The sequence below is a fragment of the Falco punctatus genome, assembly GCF_963210335.1.
Source record: "Falco punctatus genome assembly, chromosome: 4".
NCBI lineage: Eukaryota > Metazoa > Chordata > Aves > Falconiformes > Falconidae > Falco > Falco punctatus.
Window position 1 is genome coordinate 65,898,405 of NC_137583.1, and position 17,521 is coordinate 65,915,925.

General features: G+C 38.7%; 1 protein-coding gene across 16 annotated transcripts in view; it reads left to right on the forward strand.

Annotated features, from left to right (window-relative positions):
• Positions 1 to 17,521, forward strand: part of PARD3 (par-3 family cell polarity regulator) — a 481,499-nt gene that overhangs the window by 303,367 nt on the left and 160,611 nt on the right. For all 16 annotated transcript variants that reach the window (XM_080384293.1, XM_080384294.1, XM_080384283.1 and 13 more), the window contains one exon: positions 9,943 to 10,093. In XM_080384293.1, the coding sequence (XP_080240419.1) occupies positions 9,943 to 10,093 (151 nt within the window). The remainder of the gene's footprint in view (positions 1 to 9,942; positions 10,094 to 17,521) is intronic.

The window sequence follows — 17,521 nt, forward strand, 5'->3', positions numbered from 1 at the left end:
AAAAAGACACTAGCCTCTCTAAAAGTATTAAGCTCCTCTTGATTAACTGCTTATACACAGCTTTAATACATGTATACAGATGTTTAGATATACATACTGCTAGAAAGCCCACTTGGATGCACACGATTTCTCACTTGGTGTTGAAAGAATTCCGACCTTTTTATATTTGGTGTTGTTTTGTTTTAGCCCTAATTCTGAACTTGTGTACCAGACTGTCCTTTGTAGGCTATTCCTTATTCCTACCCAATTTCAGATGCATTTTATGTGTTACTGCATAAAGAGGATGAAATATTATACACCATTTCTATGTTTAGTATAATTTTTTCAAAAAGGATGGAGATGTTTGCTCTTCTCTTAGTGAAAGTCTTCTAGATCAAATGTATCAAAACAGTGTTTGTAAATACGTCGCAGCAAACCCAGCAATGAAGAACTAAAGACACTGCTCCTTAAATCTGACAGAATTTTTACTCAAGAATAGTTAGAATATTCTTGCAGATGCCACCAGCAAAGATTTTAAGTATTAGTACAAAAAATAAATGACATGGGACTGGTGGCAAATTCAGGAGCTTGCAGATTAGAAGTAAGAGCATGAGAAGGGCAGTGCCTGTCTTGAAAAGTTACACCATTTACCAGCATAGAATCATTTAGGTTGGAAAACCTTTTTAAGATCATTGAGTCCAACCATAAACCTAACACTGCCAAGTCCACCACTAAACCGTGTCCCTGAGTGCCACATCTACACACCTTTTAAATACCTCCAGGGATGGTAAGGCAACCACTTCCCTGGGCAGCCTGTTCCAATTCTTGACAACCCTTTTGGTGAGGAAATTTTTCCTAATATCCAATCTAAACCTTCCCTGGCACAATCTGAGGCCATTTCCTCTTGTCTTAGCTCTTGTTACTTGGGAGAACAGATCAACAACCACCTCACTACAACCTCCTTTCAGGCAGTCGTAGAGAGCCTTCTTTTCTCTAGACTAAACAACTAGGTTTTTACTGTTTTTTATTAAAGAAAAAAAAAAAGAAATGTTTACCCTTTGTGAAACTATTTCTCTGGTGCTTTCTGTGCTTTTCTCTCTCTTTTGGTTCTCCAAAGGAGTCACCATAAAATAACAACAGCAACAAAAAAGATCCTGTTCAACTGATTTCTTTCCTGTGTTGATTCAGCATTGTATGTGCCTGCTTTATTGAAAAAAATACATCTTACACTCTTGTTGGTCTTCCAGCACCACAGTTCTGTGGAAGTGGAACGAGCCCAATTATATTCCTTTTTGCATATCACCAACAGCAGCTTTTCATTCTGCTCCATTCCAGTGGCATGGTCAGTACTGCAGCGCAGCACAAGGCCAGAACTCTGCACCCTGGGATTCCATGCCATGCCATGGAGCAGCTGCAAGTGTCTCAGAGTGGGAATCTGTACAAGGGGTGATAATGCCAGTGCAGAAGAGAATTACGCTCAATGTCTAGATGATAAAAACATTTGCTATCTGGCTTTTAAAAAAACAACAGCAAAAAGAACAAAAAAACAAGGCTTTTTTTCCCCCATGGCTTCAAGTCCAGTGATTGTTTTGCATTTGCAAAATCAAACTGAGTTATTTTGAGATAGATAAGCAACACAGTCTTTTTTTCTTCAAAACTGAGTTTGAATTAAATTTTAAGGAAGTTAGTAGTATGACTACAGTTCTTCTGTTTTTAACATTCATTTTCATAATCTGCCCTGAGAATTGTAGGGCAGGGAAAATTCATTTGACAGCACAGTTCTGCAGTGTGACATTTCTGTGTGTTACAGTTCAGACCAGAATTTTCACATGGTTTTTGTATGTTGGTTGTGAGATGAAGAGAGGGACAGCTCAACCCTTGTTGTCCTCAGTTTAGCGAGGCAGGGGTGGTTGCCTCCCATCTGTTGTAGAGGAGCTGTTTCTTTGTTAGAAAGCTTTCTCAGGCTTCAGAAGTCAAAGTCTACTTAACTTGAGTATGAAACTGTTTCAAAACTTTGTGAAGTGACCTCTGATACTCCCTTTTTATGCTAGCATTATTCTCATACAGCTTCACCAGTTCTTACGTTGTAGTCTAAGCCTCCAAAACAATTACAGGAACAATAAAAATATACATAAACACCATCAGAGTATTATCTTGTTTTCAGAGAGGTTGTGAGGAGATCATTTACATCATCAACACTTACATAACTATAAACTCAAAAGAGACCACAAACTTCCCAGAAGGTAAAAAGTGCTTTTACGCTGTTGTGGTTTTACTGAACTGAAGAGTTGCCTGTAGAAAGAATTTTCATTGACTCGCCAGGAGATAGAGTATAATCCATCCAGGTTTTCAAGTGAATTACCTTGTAGTAAATATTGATGTAAGCATGGAGTTGGTGGTAGTTATGAATGAACTCCAAGCCAAAACTGTGTATCTGAGTTTTTCTCCTGTTTGCATTACATCTACACAGAGTGATGTAGTTAATTCTGTTAGCTGCACTACTGCAAACCTTGCAAAGCTTTGTTTAATATCTCAGCCAGTCTAGACAAAAATCACACAGTGCATATTTGATGGAAGCTGTTAGATTAGTGTAACAAAAACATTTAATTTGGGATATGGATATACCAAAGGCACTCTGCCTCCCTTTCAAAAAAAGTTAAATATGCTGTTCTAATTATACTTTCAATGTTTAGCCTTGCCCTCAGTGATCGGCATCGTGTGTTGACTCTTCAGCTTTCCTATATAAGCACAGATAGACATCAAGGTACATTTCCAAAGTTGTGCAGACAGTAGCAATTCGGAAAGAAAAACTAATATTGACTGGATATTCATATATGGCAGGTATTTAACACCTTAGTTTTCAGAAGACATGGCCATCAGCTTTTTAGATCTTTAACTCAAGGCCGATGTTTTTTAAATTACTAAGATTTAAGGAGGAGCAGTGGAGCTCCTTGTGCCATGTTCTGTTAATTAGTGATATTATTATGATTAGCCTGTATGGGCAAACAGCTGCTGACTGTATCACCATAATGCATACACAGCGCTTAGGCACAACTGTCAGGCAGATCGGTGCAGCTGGCAGCAGTATGTGCTGATTCAAGAAAATAAAGGTAATGGTTACTTTTGGAATCCTGCTTTTTTCAGTCCAGCAACCTGGACAGATTGCTCGTCTGCACTCTGTTCATGTCATATGCAGGTAGCTTTTGTCCATCATGATGGGGAGCATCACCATTTTCCTCAAAATGAGAGACTTCAAGGTTTTTTCTTGTCTATCTCCCTTTTTTGACAGAATTAATGTCTTGCTAAATGTCCCTGAAATGAAGGTTTGCAAATGATTTGTAGATCCCTAAATTTTTTTCTGCATGGCTGTTCATCTTTGCCTCAGTTGCTGACTGGAAAATGGAGCAAGTCATGAATCCAGACCATACAAGGACTCCATCAGCTGTTTAAATAAATTGACTGGTAAACAGATCAGTGAGAGACACTTTGCAAATGAGTAGTTTCATTATAAAAGAAAGGAAGCAAGCAAATGTGTTTTGTTTTTTCTTCCTGGTATGTGTGGAAATATAAAACGTTAAGCATAATTTTTCCCTGGATGCAACACCTAGTTACCTACTTTGAAATTGCGATGACAGATTCGTTTTTTTCTTTTCTCACTAGATTAGTTTTGTGATGACCTTCTGGAGTTCATTTAACTAATGAAAAGGCTTTAGCATCTTCTCCAAACACAATGGTTTCACTGTTCACTCCCTTCTCCAAGTCATTGATAAAGCTGCTCATCAGCCTAAGCTGTTCCTAGCTCTGATCCCTGGAGGACCCTACAGCTGGCTTTGCTCCACCCTGAAGACTGATCTTTGTGTCCAATCCTTTAGCCAGATTTCAACTCAGAAAATGAAGACTTAGTCCAGTCCCATGAAAAATTAGTTTCTTTAATGCCTTTGATATGAAGCCTTGGTAGAAGCTTTTTGAAGATGCAAGTATGTCGTGTCCATTTCATTGCCTGAGAGCTCAGAGAGCTCAGTGGCACCCTTGTGAATATGCAGCATCCCAGTGAGGCAGGATTTCCCCGTGGACCCATGTCTGTCATGCTCAGCATTCTTACTCTCTTGTGGTTGCCACCATTCTATCCATAAGGAGGTTAGATGCCTGGTCTGTAGTTCCCAAGATACCCTCTAGGTATAAAGGCAACCACCAGTCCTCAGGCACCATGGCTGTTCATAACAGTGTGTTGAACGTTTTGGGCAGCAGTTATGCAATTTCATGTTTGAAAATGCCATCCAACCTGGGTGACATGTTAACTTCTCACCTACCCATTTGGTCTAACGCTCCTGTGTATTTTCTTCTTCTGATCTCACTCCTCTCCTTATTTGTTACCAAGAAAGGGGTCGGGTGTAGAAATCTCCCTGATATCTTCAGCAGCAAAGGCTGAGACACAGAAATCACTGAGCTTCCCTGCTGCAGAGTTCTCCCTCAGTGCCCCTTTCACGGTTGTCCTCAGGGGCTGCAGCTGAGTTCCTGTGTTCCTTCTTATGTCTGGTGTCCTTGGTGAACATTTTACCTTCGGTCTGAGCGTCCATTGAAGGATGCTGCTTAAATTCTCCTTTCTTCCTCTAAATTTCTTGGGCCATATGATGTTTGGGTTTTTTTAACCGTGGCACGTTTTACCTGAGCTTTTAATACAGGGGTTGTTAATGGTCTCCTTTTAGGCCTCTGGTGGTCTTTTTGGTACATGATTTTCAGTGCATTTAGGTAAACTTCTAATAGTAAACATCCCAAGAAATACTTTTAGAAGTTAGTTATGGGGGAAGTATGTACATGTTTTTCTATTTTGTAGTATCTTGCGTATTCTGTTCTGCTCGACTACCTGTCCCCATTTATTTTGACTTACTTTTTTCTCCTTTATTATTTTTCCATCCTTAGCATCAACTTATAAGCTACATCTTGGCCCAGGTTTCTCCCCATACCCCATAACCTACCGTCTAACTACATTTTGCAAAGCTGTGTGGGTTCCCTCCCACCAATTCTGAAAGCATTTTTTTGTCTTCTGCTTGCCTTTTAACATTGTCAGAAGAAGAATGCAGTATTTCTTGGAAACCCTGTACTGATTTTACTTTTACTAGTGCACGGTTGTGCATGTAGGTCAAACATGACCCTTTTACTGGCTGTTTACCTACATTTTTGCATCTTGCAACATCTGTCCCTAAAACAGGATCCCAGCTTGGGTGGTAACAAAGAAAATCATATCTACTATTGGTAGCAGTATTGTAAAAGTATATGTGTTGAAAAAGGAGCTAAAGCATTTTGGACATCTTAACCACAGTACAGATAAGAAAGGAAAAAGAAAGCCTGGAGAAAAATTCTGTGTGACACAAAGAGTGTCGGTACCCTATATGCAGTGTAATATATAGCAAATTTCCGTACCGGCTTCTTTGAAATCCATAATGCCTGCATTCCAGTATTTGGATAATTTCCTTTCTGAAGGAAAAAGTAAGTTTAATTATTGTTTCTTTAAAAAAATAAAAAAGTCTGTTTATGCTTTGAGTACTTTGGCAATGGTCTTGTGCATAAATGTTTTTCATATTTATGTGCATAACTTCAGATAGGATCAATAGTGGTGTTTAAGTAAGAAGGACCACATGAGTTGTCCTTTTGTCATCTAGATAAGCAGCAGCTGGGGTAGTTAGTACAGACAGTGCTTTAGCAGACAGCTGGTTCTTATTTGAATGACAAAGGGCCAGGGTAGAGATATTTTTTATTTTTAAAAAATATAAAATATTGTTTCTATTTTTATTTTAAGAGAATGGAGAGAAAAGGAGATACAGGCAATCTGTAGCGTAAGGTTTTATTGCATTTTTATAAATATGATAATTTATTATAGATCAGTGCTAGGACCCAGAGAGGGAGCACTCTCTTTTCAGCCTGGAGAGGAGAAGGCTCAGGGGCACCTTACCAGTGTCTATAAATACCCGATGGGGGAATAAAGAAGATGGATCCAGACTCATCTCCAGGCTGCCCAGGGCCAGAACAAGAAGTAATGGGCAGACCCTGAAATACAAGAAGTTTTTTTAAACATAAGAGAAAGAATTTCTTCTGAGAGGGTGGCCAACCACTGGCACAGGTTGCCCAGAGAGGCTGTGGAGTCTCTTTCCTTCCATGTATTCAAAATCCAGCTGGACAAGTCACTGGGCAACCTATTCTTGCTGACCTTGCTTTGAGTGAGAGGTTGGACTAGATAATGTCCAGTGGTTGGGTCCAACCTTAAACAGTCGGTGCCTCTGAACTGTCACACCAAGAAATGCTCCTGCCTGGGGCAGCTATTGGTAGGAAGTATAGGGGCCAGTTGCTGCCTAGCTTGCGTTCTTTTCCAGGCCTTTAATGAAGGTCAAGAATTCATACATCTTTGTTTATATTACCTACATCTTAGCAGTTAATCAAATTAAATTATATGAATAGGCCTCAGGTTGTGCCAGGGGAAGTTTTGATTGGATATTAGGAAAAATTTCCTCACCAAAATGGTTGTCAAGCATTGGAACAGGCTGCACAGGGAAGTGGTTGCCTCAGTATCCCTGGAGGTATTTAAAAGGTGTGTAGATGTGGCACTCAGGGACATGGTTTATTTAGTGGTGGACTTGGCAGTGTTAGGTTTATGGTTGGACTCAATGGTCTTAAAGGTCTTTTCCCACATAAACAATTCTATGATTCTATGATATCGGCTAAGGGAAGGAAGTGGAATGTGTAATTCAAGCTCTGTATTAGAAATGCATCAGGAAGAACAAGTGTTTATTTCAACTGCAATCTTGCTTTGGACTGTCAGTCTCTTTGTCTTGCCCACAAAACAGTTTCCACAATGTAGGTTTTTTTTCACACAAACCTTCTGTTAACAATGTAAGGAAAAGACTGGTTTTTTGTGAAAGCCAGTTCTGTAATTCCTGTCTAATTTTTTCTATTTTATAAAAGGCATTGTAACTTTTGTAAAATATTTGTGTAGTTGGCTGTTGATGCCTTTGTTTAAACCCACCTTTTGTGATGCTAATTAGAAATGGAAAAAGTTTTCCCCATGAAAATGTTAAAATACATGATTCACTTTACAAAACACAGCCATCTAAACACAACCTCCTGCTATTCCTTTTTATTTACCCTGTACTTGACTGCGTTGCCAGGAGTGAATTTCTACCTATTTCTCTGATTCAGAGCTTTCTTCTTGTCAGTATCTTTCTGAAAATCTCCTGAGACCTTCCTACAAATGAGTTTGAAAGTTGATGGGTTGTCATATGAAGAAGTACTGTGCGATATGGCTCACTAAAAGCTGGACACTTGTTACATAAAGTCATCAATATAGCACTGGGAGAACAAATCCCAAAGCACTTTGATATTTTCACACCTTATTTAAAGACAGTGATGTAAAGGTTAGCTCATCATTTAGTGCCTTTATCATGCAAGTTTAAGTTCTCAAGCAGTCTAATGTTGCTTTGTGCTTTTTTCTTACAGTGTTTCAGAATTTAACATTTATATTCTTGAATTTGCCTTGGATTCGTTTATTACAGAGGCTACAAATATTGTTTAATTTACTTTTCAGTAAAGCTGTCAGTTGTAATCTGCAATTTAAAAAAACTAATAAAACAAATCCTCATTTCACAATTTAAACCTTATTGAGTCTAACTCACTTGCACTGCAAGTTTATTATTCTCCTGCAGCTTGACGTGCCTCCAATTGTAATTGTGTTGACCCTCCGATGCAGTAAATCTCCCCAGTGCTTATCAAACTGGGAGAGATAAGTCTACAATTTGGAACTTCATTAAATATCTCATTTATATTAAACAGATGATGGCTTTGAACAGAAATAATAATTTTTACAGACTCTGCGACCTCCCGATCATGGTCTCCTTGACTTTGTAATGTGGTGTTTCGCAAACCTCCACCCCTTCATGTACCAGGCGTTATGCCAGTACTCAAATGTCAGGAGTTGTTAGTCCATTGGGCTGACTTCAAAGCCTCTGCTGTGGAGACTGTAGTTGAATGCTTTGTAGCCCTTCAAGCATATTTTTTAAAAAAATCTTTTGTAGTGTACATTTCTTAGTCATCTGGGGAATGCAGGTACAGTGATTAATAATGGGCAGCTGTTACAAGAAGAAAAAACAACTATCAAACATGTAGCTTGTTATTGTAATTCGTGAAACTATGAACTGCTCCTCTCATGCTCATTTAGAGAACAGTCCTTGGAATAAGAATTCCGAGTTCCCAGTGGCTTCAAAGAGTTTGCAGTGTGTTCAGTATCTTGCTCCCTGCTGTATTTCAATACATATAAATACATACTGTGGTATTCTGTAAGGACATTGTTCTTGAGATTTAACTGTACGCTTCAATTTGAAGAGGTGTGTTGGTGACAACAGCTAGTGCTTTTATGTGTGAGTTTGTATGATTGCCCTGCAAAACACATCTATTTTTTTAGTATTTGTTTATTTTTTAATAGGGCCAGATTCAGTTCATGCTGTTTAGGTGAATTGGTGTAATGGTCTCAGTGAAGCTCATCCAGTACCATTGTTGAGCAGCCGGCAGGCTGCTGGAGCTCAGGTGAACCGAGAGCTTTAGGGGCAAGAAGGCTGGATGGCGTGAGGGCTGGGTGACAGCACGGGGAGTCTTTTGTCTCTGCAGTGAGCAACTGGGCACTGACAAATTTGGCATCCAGACTGGCCAGTGAGCACACAGGTGCTCACTCTCCTTGCTCCCAGGGGCTGTTGGCAGTGGTAGTGGAGCTGCCTGTGGCTAATGCGGTGGGTAAATCCAGCTGGATGATATCAAGTTGTTTTATTTCTTTACCTTGCATAGGTGCTGCTTTCCATTGAGCTCTGATTTGCTGGAGCTCACTGAGGAAAATACAACTTTCCCCCCTCTTTTTGTAAATCTGAGAGGCATATACAGGCAAACAAGGGATGACCAGCTTCTACAAACAAAGGCTGGGCTAGGAAGTTGCTCGGGGGAGCCTTCTGATGGAGAGCAGCTGGGGTGGGGAAGTGGCATACATGCAGTCTTCTCCTCTGTGCGTGTGGCCAAGCAGCCCATCTCCATCACTTCTTCCACCACCTACTGCATCTGTTTTGTCGTGGCCAGGGAGGTCTGCCTGGAGTCTTGGTGGGCAGGGACCCAGCAGCTCCAGGGGCTGAGGGCTGGGATAGGTGGGGGGCACCTCAGGTCTTGCCAGTTCTGGATGCTGCAGCCATGCCAGGGATCAGGGAAGCTTCCACACTGAACAAAGCATGGGAGGTCTCTGTACCCTGCAACTAGGAAAGGCAGAGCAAAGAACTCATCATAAGTAGGAAGAAAAAAAAAAAGTTACTATGATGTTTGACTTCTTTCTCTCTCTCTCTTTTTTTTTTTTTTTTTCTTTCCCTTTCCCTCCTAACTATAAAATATTTGAGTGTTTGTGTACTGTTTACCAATACGTGTGGTGGGGTTTCCTGGGGGTTTCCATGATGATTACATTTGGAAGCAAATTGCACCACTTCAAAAAGCAACAGCAGCCCAATTCCACGTGGAGTTACTGCTCCGCACTCCTGACAGGAGCCTTGTTCTGACAGGCTGTCAGTGTGGGAAAGATGGCCCAGCTGTCTGCCCAATAGTATTGAAAAAAGCCAAAACTGTCTGTTTAAGAAATTATCCAACAAAGACACACAAAACTGCAATGTTGTGGGTTTTTTTGGTTGTTGGGGTTTGTGTTGTTTTGTTTTTTTCCCAGCAATTTTCTGTTGAAGGATTTGAAATTTGACAGGGCACCATGGGAGGTGCACTGTAAAGTGGCTTAGAAAGTTGGTCATTAAGCAGAGCTGTCATTGCAAATTATATTTATCCAGGGTGAGAAGTCCTAGCTCATTTGGTCCCAGACAAGTCTAGGCCTTAGGCAAGTTGTTACAGTTCCCCCATGCTGCTAAATGGACCCTGGGCGCTAATTTTCCTTTCTCTGTGCAGTTGGAGTCACCTGGGAGCCCCTCGGGGCCAGAGCTGCCCATAGAGACTCTGCTGGATGACCGGGAGCGGAGGATTTCCCACTCCCTCTATGGTGGGATCGAGGGTCTCAGCGAGTCGCCCACGAAGAACGCAGCACTGAGTAGGATAATGGGTGAGTCAAATCAGCTCAGCTAATCGGGGCATGTTTTTATTCCTCTATGTGACGCATCGAAGGGCAATTAATGTATTAGGTGTGGGAATCGGGAAACATGGAGGTTGCATGGACCAACTTAAAATGTGCCTTAAAATTGTTCCATGCAACCCTTCTGGATAGTTGGTAAGAGAAAGGAAGTAAAACAGAATTACGAAGTGAATTTTGTATCTCATGGCAGGTTATAGAACAAATAACAGGAGCATTTAGCATGGTTTTTCAGTATCTGATTGGGGACAATAAATTACTGGTTGGTCTAGTCTCCATGTTGAGCCTTCATTCACATGAAAGGCAGTGACTCATGGGAATTTATAATTAATTTCAGCATTTCTTCTCCTTTATTTCAGTCATACTAAAGTACAAAAATAAATAAATCAAACTTGCATCCATTTATGCTTATTAGGGCATTTCATTAATTTGTTTGAATTTTTGCTTTGCAGGACACCAATTTTAAAACCTCATAACTAATTTTAAGAATCGCTTGTGTAGATTCTGTGCCATACCATCTGCAGGGTCCCAGTGGATAATGAGGTTATTAGCGGTTGCTCTGCAGCAATTCAGCTTCCGATGTACAGAGCTAGGTAATATAGACTTGCCTTGCCACAGGGGTGGTTGGATTTACTGCCTAGGATGGGATTAGTTTGAAAGGATTTTCAAATTTAAACGCAAAAAGCAGCTTGATGAAAATAGCACCTGGCAGAAGATGCAACGACTGCTTGCTTGAGTTGCAAGTTTTAAACATAAGAGGTAGCCATTAAATCTGGGACTTTTTTAGTGTGCGTGACACACAGAGAATATATTAGAAGATGCTGCTATAAATTCGATATGAAGCAAGGCTGAACTTAGTTTTTAATTGCTTCAGATTGATTTTCATCCATAGAAAATTAGTCTACCACTTTATGCTTTTTTCGGTCAACAGTTTCTCTGTTTTGGGGTTGTTGGTTTTTTTTTGTTTTTATAATTTCTGTTTTTTGGGGTTTGCTTTTTCTTGGTGGTAGCAGAATAACACTGTTGTTAAACTCTCTGAAAATCCATGGGTTTGCTGTTTAAGATATTTCTTCAGTTAAGCATTTTGTTCTTATTTTGTGCATTTGGGCAATGGTAATTAGAAATAAATCATATTCTGTTCTATTGCATTACATTTTGTGCAGCTCAGAAAATAAAGCGAGAATTGAGGAAGCATGAAACCTTTTCACCCAAAGTCATATGCTGTTAAAGAGAAGAATTTTAAAAAAGCCTGTTGACTAATTTAAGGAATGATAAAATAATTTGAAGTCTTTAGCACTGCTCTGTCATAGAAGGGACTAATTCTTGTGATGTCTCTGTCGTAGAAGGGACTAATTCTTGTGATGTCAAGGCTTTAGATAAAGCACTGGCAAAGCACTGCCTTCTGCTTTTTCCATCAGTGTTGCAGAGGATTTACACGTAGAGCTCATATAAGCGTTAATGAGTTATCGCTTAAACACCTTGTCCAGTGATGGGAGAAGAAACCCTGAGAGAGTCTGTGTGCATGCGTGTCAGCAATGCAGTTTACTTCTGTATCAAAGGAATACAGGGCTTGCCATGCCAAATTGAACTAGTGGTTCATCAGTCTGCTATCAACCCTTTAGCAGTAGCCACGAACAGATGTTTCAGCGAAAGAAAAAACCTCTTTCCAAAGCTCTTAAAATCTAATGCTTTTGGATACCTCTGCAATATAAACATAGAGGGGAAAAAATCCTTCCTGCATTTTGTAAGCGCTTTATAACCTGAAGCTGATGTTTTGATTTCCTCTGAATCATTGTTTATCTGTATTGTTTTCGGAAACCAGGAACTATGTAGCAAATTGGTAGGTTGTGAACTAAATCCGTTGATGCTTTAGTTGTAAGCACATGGAAAATCAAATTGTGCCTGAACCTCATAGTAAATGTGGTCTAGCCCAGTGTAACAAAACTGATCTTGCTGGTCTTGGACTGGGTCATTTCCTTCTGCAATCATGGCAGCTTCACAGAGCTGTCATGTTTAAACCCAGGTTTTAGGTAGCAGTCAGTTTTCTAGTATGCTGATTTTTCTGAATTTATCAGTACCACAAAGTTAAAACTGCAGTGTTTGTAATCTTTTATGATCTTGCATGCATTTTTTCTTACAGTTCCATACAACAGAGAGGTATCATTTATCACATTTGAGGAGAGAGAGGTACAGCTGCTTGTTTCAGACTAACAAACTTTTGTAAGACTCAGTCATTTATTATGCAGTGGAATTCCTGTCCTGTTTGCATTGACAATGAGAAAAACCTCAGAATTTTTTTTTTTTTTTGAGAATGCATATGTGGTGTTACATGACCCTGGAAGAGTTTTCCTCCTCTCTTGAAATGGATCTGATAGCCAGGATAAATCCTAAGAACAATCTGGCTGAGGAAGACTGGAAGTCTGTACCTTCCTGTGCTGGTCCTGACCATGAAAACAAGCCAAAAGGAGTGCTTTATGCCGTGCTGATTCCCTTGAATCTCCCCACATGGAGGAGCCCTCTGACTTAAGGGCTCTTGGAATGACCTGATGTCTTTTTATTTACCCCCCAGTGGATTTAATTATGTGAACTTCTAGTGCTCTTGGTACCTTGTGGTGAGGAGGTCACAGTTTGTTTTCATGTGTGAAGGAGTAGTTTTTTCTGCTTCTTTTGCTATTGGATAAAACGGATGGATTTTGAGTTTTCTTCCTTCCTAAATTAGACTATTAAAAAGTGATAATCTTAAAGTCTGGAAAGTGCCTGCTCTTTACAGTCATTGCTTAAAGTTGAAATAGAACTTTTAAGAGAGTTTTGTTTGTTTCAAATACAGCTCGTGTACTTTTCAGGAAGGAAAAATACAAATTTTAAGACAATTCCCTTACTCTTTCAATACATAACTGACAGCAAGAACTGGTTGTCAGAGCCTTGCTGTGAAAGTGGGAATAAAATACCAGGTTTAGAACGTGATTTAAATTATGTAAGATAATGTTTGCTTACTGCAAAAAGGCTACATGAATCTTTTAATGTTTCTGACGATTCTTATGTTGATGTTTTTCTAGATGATTATTGCTATTATAGATTTTCTAATGCTTTTTCATTTGATAACATTTCACCGAAAATTTCTGATAGAGAGGAGGTACCGCTTTCTGTATTCAGGGGATATTTTGCTTTTTGATGAGGCATTTTTTTTATTTATACAAATTAAGTCTTCACTTCTAAGAATTAGATGGCGAAAATAAACCCTTGTGTGTGTTTGTTTATTTTTAATATTTTCAGGTTGCATGTTGTTAGTACATTCAAAATAACAACTGTGTTATGCTGGTTTCGTGGGTTCTATGATTAAAAATTCAAGTCTCTTCTTTTGATACACCGTTCTTATATATCATCCATTATGCTTCTGAGTTTTGCAATATGCAAATACATACATAGCTGCTGTCTATATAAATTATTCTTATTCAACAAACAGCGTAGTACAAAGTCTTCTTTCATCTTTTTTTCCTAGTTGCTGATATTTTTTTTTATGAACACAGTGGGTTGTGTTGCTACCAGTGACTAAACATAAGTTATTTATCAGGGGGTGCACAGGATAACAATAGTTTGCACTGAATCTGCGTTTCATCCTGAAGGATCCCCCAGAACTTCTTAAAATTTGATAGTTCCTACACAACAGCAAGTACTTTGTTCTCTACATAAATAATTGCTGTCTTAAGGACAGAATGAAGAGGAAGCACTGCTGAAAAAAATTTAACTAGAGATGTTGAGTGTGTGTATCAATTAAATGAAAATAACCCTTTACAAAACAGAATGCAGTTCAACAGCCAGGAGTCTCATCAGAATGTGGTGGTCTGGGACGATAGCCTTGACAGATCTGAAGCCTTGAAATCCAAAGCCTGAATGTAGTGGAGACGTTTTTGTCCTTAGCTGTTCCCCAACATTTATTCCCAATCCCACCTCTATTTAGCTTGAAAAATTAGATTATATGAGTATCTATGGGGGATTTTGCCAAAACTTAGTATGTTGTTAATGAAAGTATGCTATTGGGGCGAGGGGAAGGAAGACCTGGAGAAGTTCTAATTTCTCATTGCACAATTCTCTGTATCTCTCCTGTAGGCAGTTTCATCAGTATTGTCATCATCATCACTATTTTCATTTATTATTACTTCTGTTATTTATTACTGTATTTACTAGTTTGGGTAATACTTCATTCTTCATCACAGAGTAGCTGTTGCTGATTTCTTGGTCAGGTGGGTTAGGAATAATTTGCCATGTCAAGGCAAGAAAGGCCCTCTATTCGTGGAAGAGGCTTGAAGTGCACCATCGGTCTGAATCCCACAATAGCAAAATGCTCATCAGAGTCACCCATAAAGTAATATTTGGTTTTGAACCTACTGTAAGGGTGTTCAACAGATTTCTTAGACCTTGCTTTAAAGAGAAAGCAACAGCAAAACAACAAGAACTGAGCCAGATACAGTACCATGACAATGCAGTGTAGTATGTGAGCCAAGTTATTGAAGTTATTCCAGCAAACAGATTAACTAAACTTCAGGGATTTTCAAGATATAAAAGGACTTGGAGTACCTTCATGACTAAACCTGTTGTCCATTTTATGTACTATGTATGCGCAGGGTTTTTTTAGAGTGCTTTATGTTGGTGGTTTAACTTGGGTCCAAACTATTTTCTGGTCTATTATAGGTCTATAGTGTTACAGGTTTGAAGGTTTGCTCTTTGCACATTTTTCCTTCTATGCTGAAAGTCCTCATAGACCTGTGTACTGGAGCTCTGAGACGTCTCTCTCTGCACAGGCAGGTGGGAACCCTTCTGACCCCATCGTTTGGTATGGTCCTCAGGCTACACTTGTTTAGATTGGTAACTTGTTCAAGAAATTTGAGCCTCGCGGTCCTGAGAGAAGACACACTTGAAAGGGAGAATGGTTTCTCTTCCCTATTACACCATCCAAAATACTTGGTTATTACAGTTTATCTGGCTGAAGTTGAATTAATATATGCAGACCTGGAACCTGAAGTGTATTCAGAGTCTAAATTTTATAGCACTTTCCCAGCCTGAGGGAAAATTACTGTCTTGGAGAGGTGTGTAGACAGCTTGAGCAACATCTTAGATTTGTGGATCAGTGAAATATACTGATGATTACTAGGTTTGAAGTTTCTTTGATGTTTCCTTGTAATGTTTCTCACAACACTTGCCGAATTGCTTTCTCCAAGGGTATTTTCTGTCCACTTCAGCTGAGCTCTCTACAAAGGGCTGAGGTCCGTCTAACCATCTGCTGGAGGTGAAGCCTTTCACCTGTTTTTAGCTTTATCTGCAATGAAAAGCATAGTCATGTCAGATGGGTTTTCTTCTTAATTCCAAAGCAGCTATTAAAATGTCAGTCTTCACCCTTGTCAGATATAAAGCAGGGTAGTGAAAAGTTAAAAATGTTACTGAATTACTGTAGCCTCTCAAATGAGAAGTTCAATCTGCCGAATGCCGTAAGGTTATACCTTTTCACAATCAATTCTTTGGAGACGTTATTAACTACAGAGTTAACAGTCTTGTAGGCATTATGTTTGGAAAGAAGTACATTACCAGGCTAAACATTAACCTGTCCATCAAAGAAACTATTGCTGGGCAAGGAATCAGCTGTTATGCAAATGGAACACATTCATTTCAGTTTGACAGTGATGACATGTTCACCATGCCATACCTTTTTCTTCCAGACACTTCAGCCTTCTTCACTGATCTCTTCTGAAGCCAGTTTTCCCAGTTTGGAAAGCTATACAAAATACATTATCTAGTGCAGTGATTATTTTAGCTAGCTCTTTATGCATAAGGTTTTATTTCCTTGTTTGTTTTTTAATTATGGCATGCAAAAGTAGTGATGGTAACTAAAACCTTTCCAGAAAAGAGGAAAAATTATTTTCCCCTAATTTTACACAATTTTTCCATATGTGTAGGAAAAATAAAGTGTGAAAATATTTGATGCATCCACAGAAGCAGTTTATGTTATGAATATATAAGTTTTGTTGTATATTATTACTGCAGTGCATCATAGTTTTAGAATAATTTACAGTTTGTTGTCACATTAACGGTTGATTAAGGTAGTGGGTTTCTTTTCATGAGATGTGACAATTTTTCTAATTGTTTTAGTAAAATGACATATTTCCAGGAATAAAATTTATGTAGTGTCAGCTGCATGTAGTGAGAGTTAGGACCAAACATTTTATATTACGTATCTTTTTAAGTCAAGCATCAATATCCAAGAGAAAAAAAAAAATTAAAGATATTCTAGCACATAAAAAATTATGTGCTGCAAATGTGAAAGATTCATACTTAATTAGCCATTGCCTCGGATAACTAAATAATTTTCATCCAGGTTTGCAAATCTTCATTTTCCTTAAAGGAAGTTTTAGCTTAGTGTTTGTAGATACTGAAATAACCTCTGTTTATGACAAGTTAAAATTTTAAATGGCCATAATTCTATATTTCCACTGTTGTCCAAATAATATCATATAACCCCCCATCCTCCCAAATCTGTATGTCATGCATGTATCCTGAAAAACAGATTTATTCAGTTTAAACCATAGTTATGTTACGAAGCTTTGCAATGAAAATATTCCTTCTGATATTCTCTATAGCTGTTTAGTCTGTTTTGGTGGCATAAAGTTTTCTATAAGTTTAAAAGTTGCTTCTACTTTTTATACAGCAGTTGAAAATTATTATACAATCTTATGCATTGAAATAGTTACTGGAAAATACAATTATTTGTGTATAACTATCCCTATAAAAGCAGCAGTGGTAGTGGATTTATAATATTTAGATGCACATTAAAACTGGTTTTTGCATGGAAATAATTTTTTAGTAGTCTGTAAGAATCCTCTAAATTTATCTGCTACTCTCACAAATCAACCCAGTGAAGTCTGCTACTGAACAAGGAATAATGCTGAGTCTTTATAGTGTCTCTTTCATGTTTGTGATGGCTCTAGTTTAAGCACTTTAACAGTGTTAACATTTATTTGAATGTGGTGGTAATAGAATTAGGTAATTTTTTTCCCCAAATATTGCATGTGTTCCTCCAGATTTTTTTTTAAAGGAGAGAGAGAAAATTTGGAATTGTTTCGCTTTAGCCATGAGTTCTCATCACCTTTCACAATCGTTACCTTTGTGGAGGCATTATTAAAAGCTTCCCATTTCCCAACAGCAGTCAAACAAGTTCCGTATGTCATGAGGGCAAGATTGATCAGGACAAGTGATGAGCTCTGTTAGTTCCCGTTGAACTCTTTCTTTGTTTCTAACAAATGATTTGATGCAAGAGAAGATGTTGTCTCCTGGGAGGTGCTTTTCAGTGGTTCTTAGTGACAGGGCCTGAGACAATGAGCACAGATGGAAACACAGAGGTTCTCTTTGAAC